The following is an 18,691-nucleotide window of genomic DNA, read 5'->3' on the forward strand; positions in this document are numbered from 1 at the left end:
GGCTCCAGCCGTCCTTCAGAGTACACAGGCTCCAGCCGTCCTTCAGAGTACACAGGCTCCAGCCGTCCTTCAGAGTACACAGGCTCCAGCCGTCCTTCAGAGTACACAGGCTCCAGCCGTCCTTCAGAGTACACAGGCTCCAGCCGTCCTTCAGAGTACACAGGCTCCAGCCGTCCTTCAGAGTACACAGGCTCCAGCCGTCCTTCAGAGTACACAGGCTCCAGCCGTCCTTCAGAGTACACAGGCTCCAGCCGTCCTTCAGAGTACACAGGCTCCAGCCGTCCTTCAGAGTACACAGGCTCCAGCCGTCCTTCAGAGTACACAGGCTCCAGCCGTCCTTCAGAGTACACAGGCTCCAGCCGTCCTTCAGAGTACACAGGCTCCAGCCGTCCTTCAGAGTACACAGGCTCCAGCCGTCCTTCAGAGTACACAGGCTCCAGCCGTCCTTCAGAGTACACAGGCTCCAGCCGTCCTTCAGAGTACACAGGCTCCAGCCGTCCTTCAGAGTACACAGGCTCCAGCCGTCCTTCAGAGTACACAGGCTCCAGCCGTCCTTCAGAGTACACAGGCTCCAGCCGTCCTTCAGAGTACACAGGCTCCAGCCGTCCTTCAGAGTACACAGGCTCCAGCCGTCCTTCAGAGTACACAGGCTCCAGCCGTCCTTCAGAGTACACAGGCTCCAGCCGTCCTTCAGAGTACACAGGCTCCAGCCGTCCTTCAGAGTACACAGGCTCCAGCCGTCCTTCAGAGTACACAGGCTCCAGCCGTCCTTCAGAGTACACAGGCTCCAGCCGTCCTTCAGAGTACACAGGCTCCAGCCGTCCTTCAGAGTACACAGGCTCCAGCCGTCCTTCAGAGTACACAGGCTCCAGCCGTCCTTCAGAGTACACAGGCTCCAGCCGTCCTTCAGAGTACACAGGCTCCAGCCGTCCTTCAGAGTACACAGGCTCCAGCCGTCCTTCAGAGTACACAGGCTCCAGCCGTCCTTCAGAGTACACTCACTCTACCACATCAACTTTCTCAAAATTTTCCTTCTTCATTATTTAATTCAATATTTAAGTTTCTCACTTCATTTAGTAATAATTATTTAATTCCCCCATTAAAATAATGATAATTCTCATTACTGGTAATTCACTGTTATATTACTAATTATTCCGTCCATCTGTATATTAATTTTGTTTATTATAATTGACAATTAATATTTATTTAGTTTTCTGTTAGTAATTATTCTGGTGATAAAAAAATACATATAAAACTAGAATTACCAACATTGTTAAATATAATGATCATTGTTAAGTCGTAACAGCTTGATAAAGCTCCTGGAGAGCGAAACGTTGCCAAAATAAAACATCGCATTAGCTGCACTTGTGTCCTTTTACCCGATTAAAAAAGATAATTGTATATAAAGTTTGTAATTATAATATTTGTGTTGTGCAGGTGATGGGTATCCTGTGCATGGCGTGTGCTGCCCCGGCCTGGACCAAGGGCACACACTGGTTCCTCTTCGTGGTGGTTACTGCCTTCGTCTCTACCTCCATCTGGTGTTTTATCTACCTCCTCAACCTCAAGAACGCTATCAACCTCCCCATTGATTGGCTACTCACTGTAAGTGTCTCAGAAGAGGTTATTACCTCCCCATTGATTGGCTACTCACTGTAAGTGTCTCAGAAGAGGTTATTACCTCCCCATTGATTGGCTACTCACTGTAAGTGTCTCAGAAGAGGTTATTACCTCCCCATTGATTGGCTACTCACTGTAAGTGTCTCAGAAGAGGTTATTACCTCCCCATTGATTGGCCACTCACTGTAAGTGTCTCAGAAGAGGTTATTACCTCCCCATTGATTGGCTACTCACTGTAAGTGTCTCAGAAGAGGTTATTACCTCCCCATTGATTGGCTACTCACTGTGTCTCAGAAGAGGTTATTACCTCCCCATTGATTGGCCACTCACTGTAAGTGTCTCAGAAGAGGTTATTACCTCCCCATTGATTGGCCACTCACTGTAAGTGTCTCAGAAGAGGTTATTACCTCCCCATTGATTGGCTACTCACTGTAAGTGTCTCAGAAGAGGTTATTACCTCCCCATTGATTGGCTACTCACTGTAAGTGTCTCAGAAGAGGTTATTACCTCCCCATTGATTGGCTACTCACTGTAAGTGTCTCAGAAGAGGTTATTACCTCCCCATTGATTGGCTACTCACTGTAAGTGTCTCAGAAGAGGTTATTACCTCCCCATTGATTGGCTACTCACTGTAAGTGTCTCAGAAGAGGTTATTACACTTCACAAAAAGTTTATAGACTCCCTTTGCGGTCCTATAATTTTTACAAGATTTCTATTAAATTCAATATTCTTCATTTTAACATTATATATTGTTAAGTTTGTTAATTATTGGCATCAATTTTAACCGGAATATTGAAAAAATCATTCATTAAAAATATATATTCTCCTCTACCATCTTTTTTTAGACTTGTTTAAAAAAGTAATTAAAAAGACGCATAATTCTGCTAATGCCGTTAAATTAATTCCATTTCCGTTATTTCATAGATAAACGGGAACCAGTTGTCAAAAATTTAGGGAATTGTTATGAAGTTCATAATGAAATTACTATGTAACTTTGGCTGGAAAGTTAGGTTATCATCGCAGTTAATTAACCAATATGTAAATATTGTTTAAACATCCGTATAACGTTTGTGCATCTTGTTAATGACTTCTGCCACTAATTTACTGGTCTGGAACACTAACTTATGTGTATGTGCATGTGTATATAACACACACACACACACACACACACACACACACACACACACACACACACACACACACACACACACACACACACACAACTGCCACAGAGTAGTCAGTAAGTGGAATAGTTTGGGAAGCGATGTAGTGGAGGCAGGATCCATACATAGCTTTAAGCAGAGGTATGATAAAGCTCACGGCTCAGGGAGAGTGACCTAGTAGCGATCAGTGAAGAGGCGGGGCCAGGAGCTCGGACTCGACCCCTGCAACCACAACTAGGCGAGTAACTAGGTGAGTAAACACACACAAATTACGGTACGGGTGGGGATAGAACCCATGGCGAGTGAGTCGTGAAACTCCAGGCCAGTGCGTAAGCCACTGGACCAGCTGCTACAATAAGATTCATATAACCAGGTATATTTATACACCATAGGAAGGTTAGCATGGGCCACCACTGTGACCAAAAATGCAAGTTTTTACAGATGAATTATCGTCAGCGTGGCCGTGACGAACTCTAGCTCATGTCCCCTCAAAGCCGTCGTCAAAATGGATCTTGCCAAAGAGTCACAATGGATTCTGCAAGAGAGAACAGAGGCACTATCTAGACCACTAAGATCTACGACAAGTCACTGGATACAGAACAATTGACAGGTATCTGGAGGACAGCGAATGTAGTCGCAATATTTAAGAGAGAGACCAGTGTTATCGTTATGTCCACCATGCAAGTGGTGAGTGCACCTGGGAAGAGGCGAATTTATGGATGTTATGATGGAACTTGATAATGTAACTCGCAAGAGATTGAGACAAAACTAAGAAACAGTCAACGAATGGATGGAGGACCTGAGGACAGATGTTTGACTGGCAGGAGTAACCAGCAACACCTCACAAGACTCCGTACTAGCATTAGTATTGTTCATAGTATATGTAAATGACATGCCAAAGGAGACCGGTGTATTCTTGTTTTCAGATGTTAAACTCATAAGCAGAAAAAGTAACGACGACGATAAGGATAGGATATAAATGGATCTTAATAGATTGCAGGATTGGTCAGGTAAGTGGTTGCTTGAAATAAACCCCAGAAAATACAACGTCATAAATATTGGAAAAGGTATAAGAAGACCGGAAATTTGAGTATAGATTATGGGAACAGACGCTGCAGACCTCACTTAAGGAGAAAGACGGAGCACATAGTCTGAGGCACACATTAAATGATTTATCTCAAGAGTCCCTATAAAGTCATTAATGAACCTTGAGTAGACATGTCAGGCCCATCTTGGAGTATGCACCACCTCCATGGAACCCTACACCTGATGAAACACGTTAGGAAATTGGACAAACTAAAGAAACTAAACCTGACATTACAGCATAGACGAACCAGGGAAGGTGAGGTAATGATATACAATGTACTTACAAAACTAGATAATGTGGACAAGGACAAACTGGTCGAGAAGTGAGTAATGGGTACACGCAGACATAGTTGAGTCACAGGGATGTCAGGAAATATTTCTTCAGCCTCAGGTGGTCAGGAAGTGGAATAACCTGGACGATGCAGTAGTGGAATGATGCTTTATACATAGGTATATGAATAGGTATGACAAGTGGCTCAGACTTGACCCCAACAACCACATACAAGTGAGTACATACAGGTGAGAACATACACATGCACATGTGTAGTACAGACACACACATGTGTATAGTATATGTGGGTAGTCGTCAGCCATGAAATTCCGAGAAAATGGAGGCTTAAGCAGAAAGAATGTGCGCCTTGGAAAACTAATATGAATCAATATTCAGGAATCTAGGAAAGGATTACAGGATGGAGAAGCAAAACATACAAAGATTAGTGTAACTAACAGTTAAATTAATCTCGGTAGAATCCGAAAAAAAATAAAACAAGCCCTTTCATGCTGGACCTGGACCTGGACCTGGACCAGATTCGTACAGTTCCTTATTTATATAGAAGCGCAAAATACTACTAGCATGAACAGCAGAACACTGGTAAAAAAAAACAGTCATCTTAACATCTCACATCATAAAACTTATGGAACAACACAATCTACACAACTCAAACCTGTATGAATTTGGGGCTGATCATACCTGTGACAACTAAATTATTATGGCAGAATCACAGAGGCGCTGGTCTTTGTAAAGGAGTTTGACAAATGCGATCATATGGGGTGAGGCACACACCATGAGTGACACGGTTATTCAACCTTCTAACAGAACACTGAGAGGGTGTAAACTAGACACGATCCAGCATAAACTAAGCTGAAAGCTTACTACCTCAAGACACTATCTTAGTGCCTCTACAGTTTCTTATTTTCATAGCCTAAATAAAACCACTCGCCAGGTTCGTATCATCATTTGCAAACGTGGAAAAATTGCAAGAGGATGGAACCCCAAGTGTTCCAGTGGTCAGTGGAGAAGAACATGATGTTCAGTGGTGGCTTAAATTTCATCTGAGGAACAAATGGTACAATACTGTGACTGAAACAATACAATAATAACCCGCAACTCACGAGATCGTAATAACATGACCACAGACAAGACGCATAATGCGTCAGGATTGAACTCATGACTAGTGAGTTTTAAGTCACATGGCAGGTGGTCCAGTGGCTGCACTCTGCTCTCACAGTGTAGAATCACCTACCATGAGCTCGTCCGTGATCAGTGTTTCATTCTTTCTATATCTAACCTAACTGGAACTTAAACAAATCACATGCACGTAGGAGACAAAAAGACTTACAACGACGTTTCGGTCCGACTTGGACCATACACAAGTCACACTGGTCCAAGTTCGACCGAAATGTCGTCATAAGCTTTACTCTCTCCTATGTTCATGTAATTTGTTTAAGTTCCAATTGCTTAGATATATAAATAATAAACCATTTATGACGGACGAACTCATGACAGGTGATTCCTGACTCTGTCAGACCAGAGTGCAGCCACTGGACCACCTGCCATGTGACGTCCTAAAACTCACGGGCCATGAGTTCAATCCTCACCCATCATGCGTCTTCATAGTCGTGTTATTACAATTTCGTTACTTGGAACGCTATACAAAGTGCAGGAAGATCACCTGATATAACGATAGAAACACGCAGAGAACCCCTGTGTAATATTGTCTGTGGATGCTCGTTGCTTGGTAGATAGCATCCTCAGTTCCCACACTGAGGGTCCGGGATCGATCCTGGGATAGGTAAAACTTTAACAATGTTTCCTTACAAGTACTTCACCTGTTCTCCTAGCAGTAAGTAGGTACAGGACTTTCTGTATAGTATGCTAGTCGTGTCAGCTAGGTAAGTAGTAGCTGTATCATGTACTTGTAAAAATAAAAATTATCATTTATTATTATTATTATTATTATTATTATTATTATTATTATTATTATTATTATGACAGTGTTCAAATCACTTGTGCTGTTTTACTTAGAGTATTGTTCAGTGTTGACGACTCTGTTCATGGCAGGAGAGTTATCACAGCTGCAACAGATACACAGATCGAGAAATAGACAAATACAGTGTAATGTGATCCTTTATTGACGTTTCGCCCACACAGTGGACTTTATCAAGACACAAACAGATCTGTTTGTGTCTTGATAAAGTCTTTTAAATCATTTGTGTCTATTTTTCCATCGTGACGGTGTTTAATACCATTCATCTCCACCCATCGTGACGGTGTTTAATACCATTCATCTCCACCCATCGTGACGGTGTTTAATACCATTCATCTCCACCCATCGTGACGGTGTTTAATACCATTCATCTCCACCCACCGTGACGGTGTTTAATACCATTCATCTCCACCCACCGTGACGGTGTTTAATACCATTCATCTCCACCCACCGTGACGGTGTTTAATACCATTCATCTCCACCCACCGTGACGGTGTTTAATACCATTCATCTCCACCTACCGTGACGGTGTTTAATACCATTCATCTCCACCCACCGTGACGGTGTTTAATACCATTCATCTCCACCCATCGTGACGGTGTTTAATACCATTCATCTCCACCCATCGTGACGGTGTTTAATACCATTCATCTCCACCCATCGTGACGGTGTTTAATACCATTCATCTCCACCCATCGTGACGGTGTTTAATACCATTCATCTCCACCCATCGTGACGGTGTTTAATACCATTCATCTCCACCCATCGTGACGGTGTTTAATACCATTCATCTCCAGGTACACACATCGTTCACCACTTGCACACAGTCAGTAAAGTGTACTTATTTAGTCCTAAATATGTACTCTCTGGAATAGAGGAGACAAAAATACATAATAACATGTACGTGGAAGGTACTTGAGGGCCTAGTTCCAAGTCTACGGTCAAAACAACATACTGGAGAGATAATGGAGACAATGTGAAAAAAACTAGTGAAAAGTAGGGGCGCCATGGGCACACTAAGAAAACATTGTATCAACATTCGTGTTCCCAGAAGTTATCATGTGAAACTCGACTTGCACCTCCTCCAAGAGATACATCAAATAGGTGGTGATGGATATCCGGGCTAGCAGACTGCCGGCAGCAACAGCCTGGTTGACCAAGGTGTAGGAAAACTCTTGAAACTCATCAAGGGTATGTTAAGGTATATCCAATGTTTATAATTTTGAGTTTTCTTTGGTTAATACCTCTCTGAGGAAAATCTTGAGTTATCTTGGATTATCAACCCTCAGAGGCTGATTATTTAAATTGTTTATATTATATATCTTGAATTATCTTACTTTGTTTACTTGGATTATCTTGGATTAATAACTCGCCTTGGATTATCTTGGATTAATAACTCGCCTTGGATTATCTTGGATTAATAACTCGCCTTGGATTATCTTGGATTAATAACTCGCCTTGGATTATCTTGGATTAATAACTCACCTTGGATTATCTTGGATTAATAACTCGCCTTGGATTATCTTGGATTAATAACTCGCCTTGGATTATCTTGGATTAATAACTCGCCTTGGATTATCTTGGATTAATAACTCGCCTTGGATTATCTTGGATTAATATTCGCCTTGGATTATCTTGGATTAATAACTCGCCTTGGATTATCTTGGATTAATATTCGCCTTGGATTATCTTGGATTAATAACTCGCCTTGGATTATCTTGGATTAATAACTCGCCTTGGATTATCTTGGATTAATAACTCGCCTTGGATTATCTTGGATTAATAACTCGCCTTGGATTATCTTGGATTAATAACTCGCCTTGGATTATCTTGGATTAATAACTCGCCTTTATTAACACTCTTGGGTTATCTTGGGATTGTATTCCTCCCTAATTACTTATCCTGGGTTATCATTGGATTATCTCTGCTTCCATAATCTTTGTTATTTATCCTTCCAGGGTTAACTGTCTTGGGTTATCCTGGGTTATTATTCAAATTCAGTTAATTATCTTGAGTTATGTCTCCACATTAACCCTGTGAGGTGAATTATCTTGGGTTATCCTGGGTTAATAATCCAAAAAAATTATTTATCTTTGGCTATCCCCCCTGAGGTTAAGAACCTTGTGTTATCCTGGGATAAACCTTCAGTGTTATCCTGGGATAAACCTGCAGTGTTATCCTGGGATAAACCTGCAGTGTTATCCTGGGATAAACCTGCAGTGTTATCCTGGGATAAACCTGCAGTGTTATCCTGGGATAAACCTGCAGTGTTATCCTGGGATAAACCTGCAGTGTTATCCTGGGATAAACCTCCAGTGTTATCCTGGGATAAACCTCCAGTGTTATCCTGGGATAAACCTTCAGTGTTATCCTGGGATAAACCTTCAGTGCTATCCTGGGATAAACCTCCAGTGTTATCCTGGGATAAACCTCCAGTGTTATCCTGGGATAAACCTCCAGTGTTATCCTGGGATAAACCTTCAGTGTTATCCTGGGATAAACCTGCAGTGTTATCCTGGGATAAACCTCCAGTGTTATCCTGGGATAAACCTCCAGTGTTATCCTGGGATAAATCTGCAGTGTTATCCTGGGATAAACCTCCAGTGTTATCCTGGGATAAACCTACAGTGTTATCCTGGGATAAACCTCCAGTGTTATCCTGGGATAAACCTCCAGTGTTATCCTGGGATAAACCTTCAGTGTTATCCTAGGATAAACCTTCAGTGTTATCCTGGGATAAACCTGCAGTGTTATCCTGGGATAAACCTGCAGTGTTATCCTGGGATAAACCTTCAGTGTTATCCTGGGATAAGCCTTCAGTGTTATCCTGGGATAAACCTCCAGTGTTATCCTGGGATAAACCTGCAGTGTTATCCTGGGATAAACCTGCAGTGTTATCCTGGGATAAACCTTCAGTGTTATCCTGGGATAAACCTGCAGTGTTATCCTGGGATAAACCTTCGCTGTTATCCTGGGATAAACCTTCGCTGTTATCCTGGGATAAACCTTCAGTGTTATCCTGGGATAAACCTTCAGTGTTATCCTGGGATAAACCTTCAGTGTTATCCTGGGATAAACCTTCGCTGTTATCCTGGGATAAACCTTCAGTGTTATCCTGGGATAAACCTTCAGTGTTATCCTGGGATAAACCTACAGTGTTATCCTGGTATAAACCTTCAGTGTTATCCTGGGATAAACCTTCAGTGTTATCCTGGGATAAACCTAGTGTTATCCTGGGATAAACCTTCAGTGTTATCCTGGGATAAACCTTCAGTGTTATCCTGGGATAAACCTTCAGTGTTATCCTGGGATAAACCTTCAGTGTTATCCTGGGATAAACCTTCAGTGTTATCCTGGGATAAACCTTCAGTGTTATCCTGGGATAAACCTTCAGTGTTATCCTGGGATAAACCTTCAGTGTTATCCTGGGATAAACCTACAGTGTTATCCTGGGATAAACCTCCAGTGTTATCCTGGGATAAACCTTCAGTGTTATCCTGGGATAAACCTTCGCTGTTATCCTGGGATAAACCTTCAGTGTTATCCTGGGATAAACCTTCAGTGTTATCCTGGGATAAACCTACAGTGTTATCCTGGGATAAACCTCCAGTGTTATCCTGGGATAAACCTGCAGTGTTATCCTGGGATAAACCTGCAGTGTTATCCTGGGATAAACCTTCAGTGTTATCCTGGGATAAACCTTCAGTGTTATCCTGGGATAAACCTTCAGTGTTATCCTGGGATAAACCTTCGCTGTTATCCTGGGATAAACCTTCAGTGTTATCCTGGGATAAACCTTCAGTGTTATCCTGGGATAAACCTTCAGTGTTATCCTGGGATAAACCTTCGCTGTTATCCTGGGATAAACCTTCAGTGTTATCCTGGGATAAACCTTCAGTGTTATCCTGGGATAAACCTTCAGTGTTATCCTGGGATAAACCTACAGTGTTATCCTGGTATAAACCTTCAGTGTTATCCTGGGATAAACCTTCAGTGTTATCCTGGGATAAACCTTCAGTGTTATCCTGGGATAAACCTTCAGTGTTATCCTGGGATAAACCTTCAGTGTTATCCTGGGATAAACCTTCAGTGTTATCCTGGGATAAACCTTCAGTGTTATCCTGGGATAAACCTTCAGTGTTATCCTGGGATAAACCTTCAGTGTTATCCTGGGATAAACCTACAGTGTTATCCTGGGATAAACCTACAGTGTTATCCTGGGATAAACCTCCAGTGTTATCCTGGGATAAACCTTCAGTGTTATCCTGGGATAAACCTACAGTGTTATCCTGGGATAAACCTCCAGTGTTATCCTGGGATAAACCTGCAGTGTTATCCTGGGATAAACCTTCAGTGTTATCCTGGGATAAACCTACAGTGTTATCCTGGGATAAACCTCCAGTGTTATCCTGGGATAAACCTACAGTGTTATCCTGGGATAAACCTACAGTGTTATCCTGGGATAAACCTACAGTGTTATCCTGGGATAAACCTTCAGTGTTATCCTTGGATAAACCTACAGTGTTTCCTGGGATAAACCTACAGTGTTATCCTGGGATAAACCTACAGTGTTATCCTGGGATAAACCTTCAGTGTTATCCTGGGATAAACCTTCAGTGTTATCCTGGGATAAACCTTCAGTGTTATCCTGGGATAAACCTTCAGTGTTATCCTGGGATAAACCTTCAGTGTTATCCTGGGATAAACCTTCAGTGTTATCCTGGGATAAACCTTCAGTGTTATCCTGGGATAAACCTTCAGTGTTATCCTGGGATAAACCTACAGTGTTATCCTGGGATAAACCTACAGTGTTATCCTGGGATAAACCTCCAGTGTTATCCTGGGATAAACCTTCAGTGTTATCCTGGGATAAACCTACAGTGTTATCCTGGGATAAACCTCCAGTGTTATCCTGGGATAAACCTGCAGTGTTTTCCTGGGATAAACCTTCAGTGTTATCCTGGGATAAACCTACAGTGTTATCCTGGGATAAACCTCCAGTGTTATCCTGGGATAAACCTACAGTGTTATCCTGGGATAAACCTACAGTGTTATCCTGGGATAAACCTTCAGTGTTATCCTGGGATAAACCTACAGTGTTTCCTGGGATAAACCTACAGTGTTATCCTTGGATAAACCTACAGTGTTATCCTGGGATAAACCTTCAGTGTTATCCTGGGATAAACCTTCAGTGTTATCCTGGGATAAACCTACAGTGTTATCCTGGGATAAACCTACAGTGTTATCCTGGGATAAACCTACAGTGTTATCCTGGGATAAACCTACAGTGTTATCCTGGGATAAACCTACAGTGTTATCCTGGGATAAACCTCCAGTGTTATCCTGGGATAAACCTACAGTGTTATCCTGGGATAAACCTACAGTGTTATCCTGGGATAAACCTACAGTGTTATCCTGGGATAAGCCTTCAGTGTTATCCTGGGATAAACCTACAGTGTTATCCTGGGATAAACCTACAGTGTTATCCTGGGATAAACCTACAGTGTTATCCTGGGATAAACCTACAGTGTTATCCTGGGATAAACCTTCAGTGTTATCCTGGGATAAACCTTCAGTGTTATTCATGGAAGTTTCTGTATACCTGACTCTTCTTGGATAATAAACTTGGTTTATCCTGGGTTTTAACTCTCCGGAATAAATGATCTTTCGTTATCCAATGTTAATAACCCTCGCAGGGTAAATAATCTTGGGTTATCCATGGTTATTAATCTTTCATGATAAATAATCGTGGGTTATGCGTGGTTAATAATCCTATTAAGCTAATTATCTTTGGTTATCCATGGTTAATAACTCAGGGTAAATAATTATGGGTTATCCCAAGATAATTTTCTGGATTATCCATGGGTACTGACCCTCTTTGTTAATAATCTTGGGTTATCCTCGGGCACTAATCCACCAGGGTAATCTTGGGTTATCCTCAGACACTAACCCACCAGGGTAATGATCTTGGGTTATCCTCGGGCACTAACCCACCAGGGTAATGATCTTGGGTTATCCTCGGGCACTAACCCACCAGGGTAATCTTGGGTTATCCTCAGACACTAACCCACCAGGGTAATGATCTTGGGTTATCCTCGGGCACTAACCCACCAGGGTAATCTTGGGTTATCCTCAGACACTAACCCACCAGGGTAATGATCTTGGGTTATCCTCGGACACTAACCCACCAGGGTAATCTTGGGTTATCCTCGGACACTAACCCACCAGGGTGATGATTTTGGGTTATCCTCGGACACTAACCCACCAGGGTAATCTTGGGTTATCCTCGGGCACTAACCCACCAGGGTAATCTTGGGTTATCCTCAGACACTAACCCACCAGGGTAATGATCTTGGGTTATCCTCGGACACTAACCCACCAGGGTAATCTTGGGTTATCCTCAGGCACTAACCCACCAGGGTAATCTTGGGTTATCCTCAGACACTAACCCACCAGGGTAATGATCTTGGGTTATCCTCAGACACTAACCCACCAGGGTAATGATCTTGGGTTATCCTCGGACACTAACCCACCAGGGTAATCTTGGGTTATCCTCGGGCACTAACCCACCAGGGTAATCTTGGGTTATCCTCAGACACTAACCCACCAGGGTAATGATCTTGGGTTATCCTCGGACACTAACCCACCAGGGTAATCTTGGGTTATCCTCGGACACTAACCCACCAGGGTAATCTTGGGTTATCCTCGGGCACTAACCCACCAGGGTAATCTTGGGTTATCCTCAGACACTAACCCACCAGGGTAATGATCTTGGGTTATCCTCGGGCACTAACCCACCAGGGTAATCTTGGGTTATCCTCGGGCACTAACCCACCAGGGTAATCTTGGGTTATCCTCGGGCACTAACCCACCAGGGTAATCTTGGGTTATCCTCAGACACTAACCCACCAGGGTAATGATCTTGGGTTATCCTCGGGCACTAACCCACCAGGGTAATCTTGGGTTATCCTCGGGAACTAACCCACCAGGGTAATGATCTTGGGTTATCCTCGGGCACTAACCCACCAGGGTAATCTTGGGTTATCCTCGGGAACTGACCCACCACGGTAATGATCTTGGGTTATCCTCGGGCACTAACCCACCAGGGTAATCTTGGGTTATCCTCGGGAACTAACCCACCACGGTAATGATCTTGGGTTATCTTCGGGAACTAACCCACCAGGGTAATAATCTTGGGTTATCCTCGGGCACTAACCCACCAGGATTAATCTTAGGGTTTTCTGGGGCATTTACCCTCCAGGATTTTAATCTTGGGTTATCCTCGGGAACTAACCCAGCAGGGTAATAATCTTGGGTTATCCTCGTGCACTAACCCTTCAGGATAATAATCTTGGGTTATCCTCGTGCACTAACCCTTCAGGATAATAATCTTGGGTTATCCTCGGGCACTAACCCACCAGGGTAATCTTGGGTTATCCTCGGGCACTAACCCACCAGGGTAATCTTGGGTTATCCTCGGGAACTAACCCAGCAGGGTAATAATCTTGGGTTATCCTCGGGAACTAACCCACCAGGGTAATGATCTTGGGTTATCCTCGGGAACTAACCCTTCAGGATAATGATCTTGGGTTATCCTCGGGCACTAACCCACCAGGGTATTGTGATGAATGGTTTGAAAAACCGACAAGTTGAAGATTGAGACACTTATGCAGCATATGGGAATCTTTATTCAGGAAACGTTTCGCCACACAGTGGCTTCATCAGTCCAATACAAAGAGGAAGGCGTAAGGAAAGGAGGAGTATGAGGTAATCAGTCCCTCAGCCTGGAGAATTCTTCAAAGAATTCTTCAACGCTTGTTCAACCTTTGGACAAAGACCTACTTCGACTAGTGGATGGTACCACTATGACCCCGCCTCCATCTGCTTCACGTCACCTCACAACAGTATATAAGCCACGTCTACGGCCCTATGCTGTACATTCTACAAGATTGATGGACTGAACACATCGACTCCAGGCTGAGGGACTGATTACCTCATACTCCTCCTTTCCTTACGCCTTCCTCTTTGTATTGGACTGATGAAGCCACTGTGTGGCGAAACGTTTCCTGAATAAAGATTCCCATATGCTGCATAAGTGTCTCAATCTTCCACCAGGGTATTCTTGGGTTATCCTCGGGCACTAACCCTCAAGGATAATAATCTTGGGTTATCCTGAGTTATTAATTCTTTAGATATTAGTAACCTTGGATTATCCTGGATTATTAACACTAGTATTATATCTTTGGTTATTAACGGATCAGAAATAATCATCGTGGTTTATCTTACACTGGATTATCAGGCTTATTATCATTCCTGGGTTAATACATTGGACACTGCTGGGTTATTATCCCCCTGTGTTGGGTTATCGTTGGGTTTAGTAATCCTGAGTTAACCCTCTTGGGTAAAGTTTAGATTATCCTGGTTTTAACCCTTGTGGTTAATAAGCTCTAGTTATCCTGGATAACTGGCCATCCACTAATAATAATCTTGAGTTATCTTGTGCTGTTAATCATCTGGAGTATAAATTATTCGGTTATCCTGGGATAATTAACTCCTGGGTAAATATCGTGGGTTTTCATGGGTTATCCCTCCAGGGATAATCTGGAGTTACCTTGGGTTATTAAGTCTCTCTGGCTTAATACCCCTCGGGTTATCCTGGGTTATCTTGGGGTATCCTGGGTTATCCTGGGTTATCTTGGGTTATCCTGGGTTATCTTGGGTTATCCTGGGTTATCTCGGGTTATCTTGGGTTATCTTGGGTTATCTCGGGTTATCCTGGGTTATCATGGGTTATCCTGGGTTATCTCGGGTTATCCTGGGTTATCTCGGGTTATCTTGGGTTATCCTGGGTTATCCTGGGTTATCTTGGGTTATCCTGGGTTATCCTGGGTTATCTCGGGTTATCCTGGGTTATCCTGGGTTATCTCGGGTTATCCTGGGTTATCCTGGGTTATCTCGGGTTATCCTGGGTTATCTCGGATTATCCTGGGTTATCCTGGGTTATCTCGGGTTATTCTGGGTTATCCTGGGTTATCTCGGGTTATTCTGGGTTATCCTGGGTTATCTTGGGTTATCTTGGGTTATCCTGGGTTATCCTGGGTTATCTTGGGTTATCTTGGGTTATCCTGGGTTATCCTGGGTTATCTTGGGTTATCCTGGGTTATCCTGGGTTATCTCGGGTTATCCTGGGTTATCTTAGGTTATCCTGGGTTATCTCGGGTTATCTTGCGTTATCCTGGGTTATCTCAGGTTATCTTGGGTTATCCTGGGTTATCCTGGGTTATCTCGGGTTATCTTGGGTTATCTTGGGTTATCCTGGGTTATCCTGAGTTATCTTGGGTTATCCTGGGTTATCCTGGGTTATCCTGGGTTATCCTGGGTTATCCTGGGTTATCTTGGGTTATCCTGGGTTATCCTGGGTTATCTTGGGTTATCCTGGGTTATCTTGGGTTATCCTGGGTTATCCTGGGTTATCTTGGGTTATCCTGGGTTATCCTGGGTTATCTTGGGTTATCCTGGGTTATCCTAAGTTATCTTGGGTTATCCTGGGTTATCTTGGGTTATCCTGGGTTATCCTGGGTTATCCTGGGTTATCCTGAGTTATCTTGGGTTATCCTGGGTTATCTTGGGTTATCTTGGGTTATTCTGGGTTATCTTGGGTTATCTTGGGTTATCCTGGGTTATCTTGGGTTATCTTGGGTTATCTTGGGTTATCTTAGGTTATCTTGGGTTATTCTGGGTTATCTTGGGTTATCTTGGGTTATCCTGGGTTATCTTGGGTTATCTTGGGTTATCCTGGGTTATCCTGGGTTATCTTGGGTTATCTTGGGTTATCCTGGGTTATCTTGGGTTATCCTGGGTTATCTCGGGTTATCTTGGGTTATCCTGGGTTATCTCGGGTTATCTCGGGTTATCCTGGGTTATCCTGGGTTATCCTGGGTTATCTTGGGTTATCCTGGGTTATCCTGGGTTATCTTGGGTTATCCTGGGTTATCTTGGGTTATCCTGGGTTATCTTGGGTTATCCTGGGTTATCTTGGGTTATCCTGGGTTATCCTGGGTTATCTCGGGTTATGCTGGGTTATCTCGGGTTATCCTGGGTTATCCTGGGTTATCTCGGGTTATCCTGGGTTATCCTGGGTTATCCTGGGTTATCTTGGGTTATCCTGGGTTATCCTGGGTTATCTCGGGTTATCCTGGGTTATCTTGGGTTATCCTGGGTTATCCTGGGTTATCCTGGGTTATCTTGGGTTATCCTGGGTTATCCTGGGTTATCTTGGGTTATCCTGGGTTATCTCGGGTTATCTCGGGTTATCCTGGGTTATCTTGGGTTATCCTGGGTTATCCTAGGTTATCCTGGGTTATCTTGGGTTATCCTGGGTTATCTTGGGTTATCCTGGGTTATCTTGGGTTATCCTGGGTTATCTTGGGTTATCCTGGGTTATCCTGGGTTATCCTGGGTTATCTTGGGTTATCTTGGGTTATCCTGGGTTATCCTGGGTTATCTCGGGTTATCCTGGGTTATCCTGGGTTATCTCGGGTTATCCTGGGTTATCCTGGGTTATCTCGGGTTATCCTGGGTTATCTTGGGTTATCCTAGGTTATCCTGGGTTATCCTGGGTTATCTCGGGTTATCCTGGGTTATCCTGGGTTATCTTGGGTTATCCTGGGTTATCCTGGGTTATCTTGGGTTATCCTGGGTTATCCTGGGTTATCCTGGGTTATCTTGGGTTATCCAGGGTTATCCTGGGTTATCTTGGGTTATCCTGGGTTATCTCGGGTTATCTTGGGTTATCCTGGGTTATCTTGGGTTATCCTGGGTTATCCTAGGTTATCCTGGGTTATCTTGGGTTACCCTGGGTTATCTTGGGTTATCCTGGGTTATCCTGGGTTATCCTGGGTTATCTTGGGTTATCTTGGGTTATCCTGGGTTATCTCGGGTTATCCTGGGTTATCCTGGGTTATCTTGGGTTATCCTGGGTTATCTTGGGTTATCCTGGGTTATCTTGGGTTATCCTGGGTTATCCTGGGTTATCTTGGGTTATCCTGGGTTATCCTGGGTTATCTTTGTTAAATAAGTCTTCAAAAATATTAACATGTAGTTATGATTTAATAATCCTTTATAATAATTCATATTTGATAATTCTGGATTATTCTAAAGTGGTAGTTGTCTGAGTGTAGACAGTCTAAAGTGGTAGTTGTCTGAGTGTAGACAGTCTAAAGTGGTAGTTGTCTGAGTGTAGACAGTCTAAAGTGGTAGTTGTCTGAGTGTAGACAGTCTAAAGTGGTAGTTGTCTGAGTGTAGACAGTCTAAAGTGGTAGTTGTCAGTCTAAAGTGGTAGTTGTCTGAGTGTAGACAGTCTAAAGTGGTAGTTGTCTGAGTGTATACAGTCTAAAGTGGCAGTTGTCTGAGTGTAGACAGTCTAAAGTGGCAGTTGTCTGAGTGTAGACAGTCTAAAGTGGCAGTTGTCTGAGTGTAGACAGTCTAAAGTGGTAGTTGTCTGAGTGTAGACAGTCTAAAGTGGTGTTGTCTGAGTGTAGACAGTCTAAAGTGGTAGTTGTCTGAGTGTAGACAGTCTAAAGTGGCAGTTGTCTGAGTGTAGACAGTCTAAAGTGGTAGTTGTCTGAGTGTAGACAGTCTAAAGTGGTAGTTGTCTGAGTGTAGACAGTCTAAAGTGGTAGTTGTCTGAGTGTAGACAGTCTAAAGTGGCAGTTGTCTGAGTGTAGACAGTCTAAAGTGGTAGTTGTCTGAATGTAGACAGTCTAAAGTGGTGTTGTCTGAGTGTAGACAGTCTAAAGTGGTAGTTGTCTGAGTGTAGACAGTCTAAAGTGGTAGTTGTCTGAGTGTAGACAGTCTAAAGTGGTGTTGTCTGAGTGTAGACAGTCTAAAGTGGTAGTTGTCTGAGTGTAGACAGTCTAAAGTGGTAGTTGTCTGAGTGTAGACAGTCTAAAGTGGTGTTGTCTGAGTGTAGACAGTCTAAAGTGGTAGTTGTCTGAGTGTAGACAGTCTAAAGTGGTAGTTGTCTGAGTGTAGACAGTCTAAAGTGGTAGTTGTCTGAGTGTAGACAGTCTAAAGTGGCAGTTGTCTGAGTGTAGACAGTCTAAAGTGGCAGTTGTCTGAGTGTAGACAGTCTAAAGTGGTAGTTGTCTGAGTGTAGACAGTCTAAAGTGGTAGTTGTATGAGTGTAGACAGTCTAAAGTGGTAGTTGTCTGAGTGTAGACAGTCTAAAGTGGTAGTTGTCTGAGTGTAGACAGTCTAAAGTGGTAGTTGTCTGAGTGTAGACAGTCTAAAGTGGCAGTTGTCTGAGTGTAGACAGTCTAAAGTGGCAGTTGTCTGAGTGTAGACAGTCTAAAGTGGTAGTTGTCTGAGTGTAGACAGTCTAAAGTGGTAGTTGTCTGAGTGTAGACAGTCTAAAGTGGTAGTTGTCTGAGTGTAGACAGTCTAAAGTGGTAGTTGTCTGAGTGTAGACAGTCTAAAGTGGTGTTGTCTGAGTGTAGACAGTCTAAAGTGGTAGTTGTCTGAGTGTAGACAGTCTAAAGTGGTAGTTGTCTGAGT

The 18,691-nt window shown here is 43.2% G+C and overlaps 1 protein-coding gene across 3 annotated transcripts in view; it reads left to right on the forward strand.

The window, feature by feature from the left end:
* LOC128694173 (CKLF-like MARVEL transmembrane domain-containing protein 4) overlaps positions 1-18,691 on the forward strand; it is a 535,755-nt gene that overhangs the window by 428,042 nt on the left and 89,022 nt on the right. For all 3 annotated transcript variants that reach the window (XM_070093830.1, XM_070093831.1, XM_053784148.2), the window contains exon 2: positions 1,438-1,605. In XM_070093830.1, coding sequence (XP_069949931.1) covers positions 1,438-1,605 — 168 coding nt within the window. The remainder of the gene's footprint in view (positions 1-1,437; positions 1,606-18,691) is intronic.

The sequence above is a fragment of the Cherax quadricarinatus genome, chromosome 43 (genome assembly GCF_038502225.1).
Source record: "Cherax quadricarinatus isolate ZL_2023a chromosome 43, ASM3850222v1, whole genome shotgun sequence".
Lineage (NCBI taxonomy): Eukaryota > Metazoa > Arthropoda > Malacostraca > Decapoda > Parastacidae > Cherax > Cherax quadricarinatus.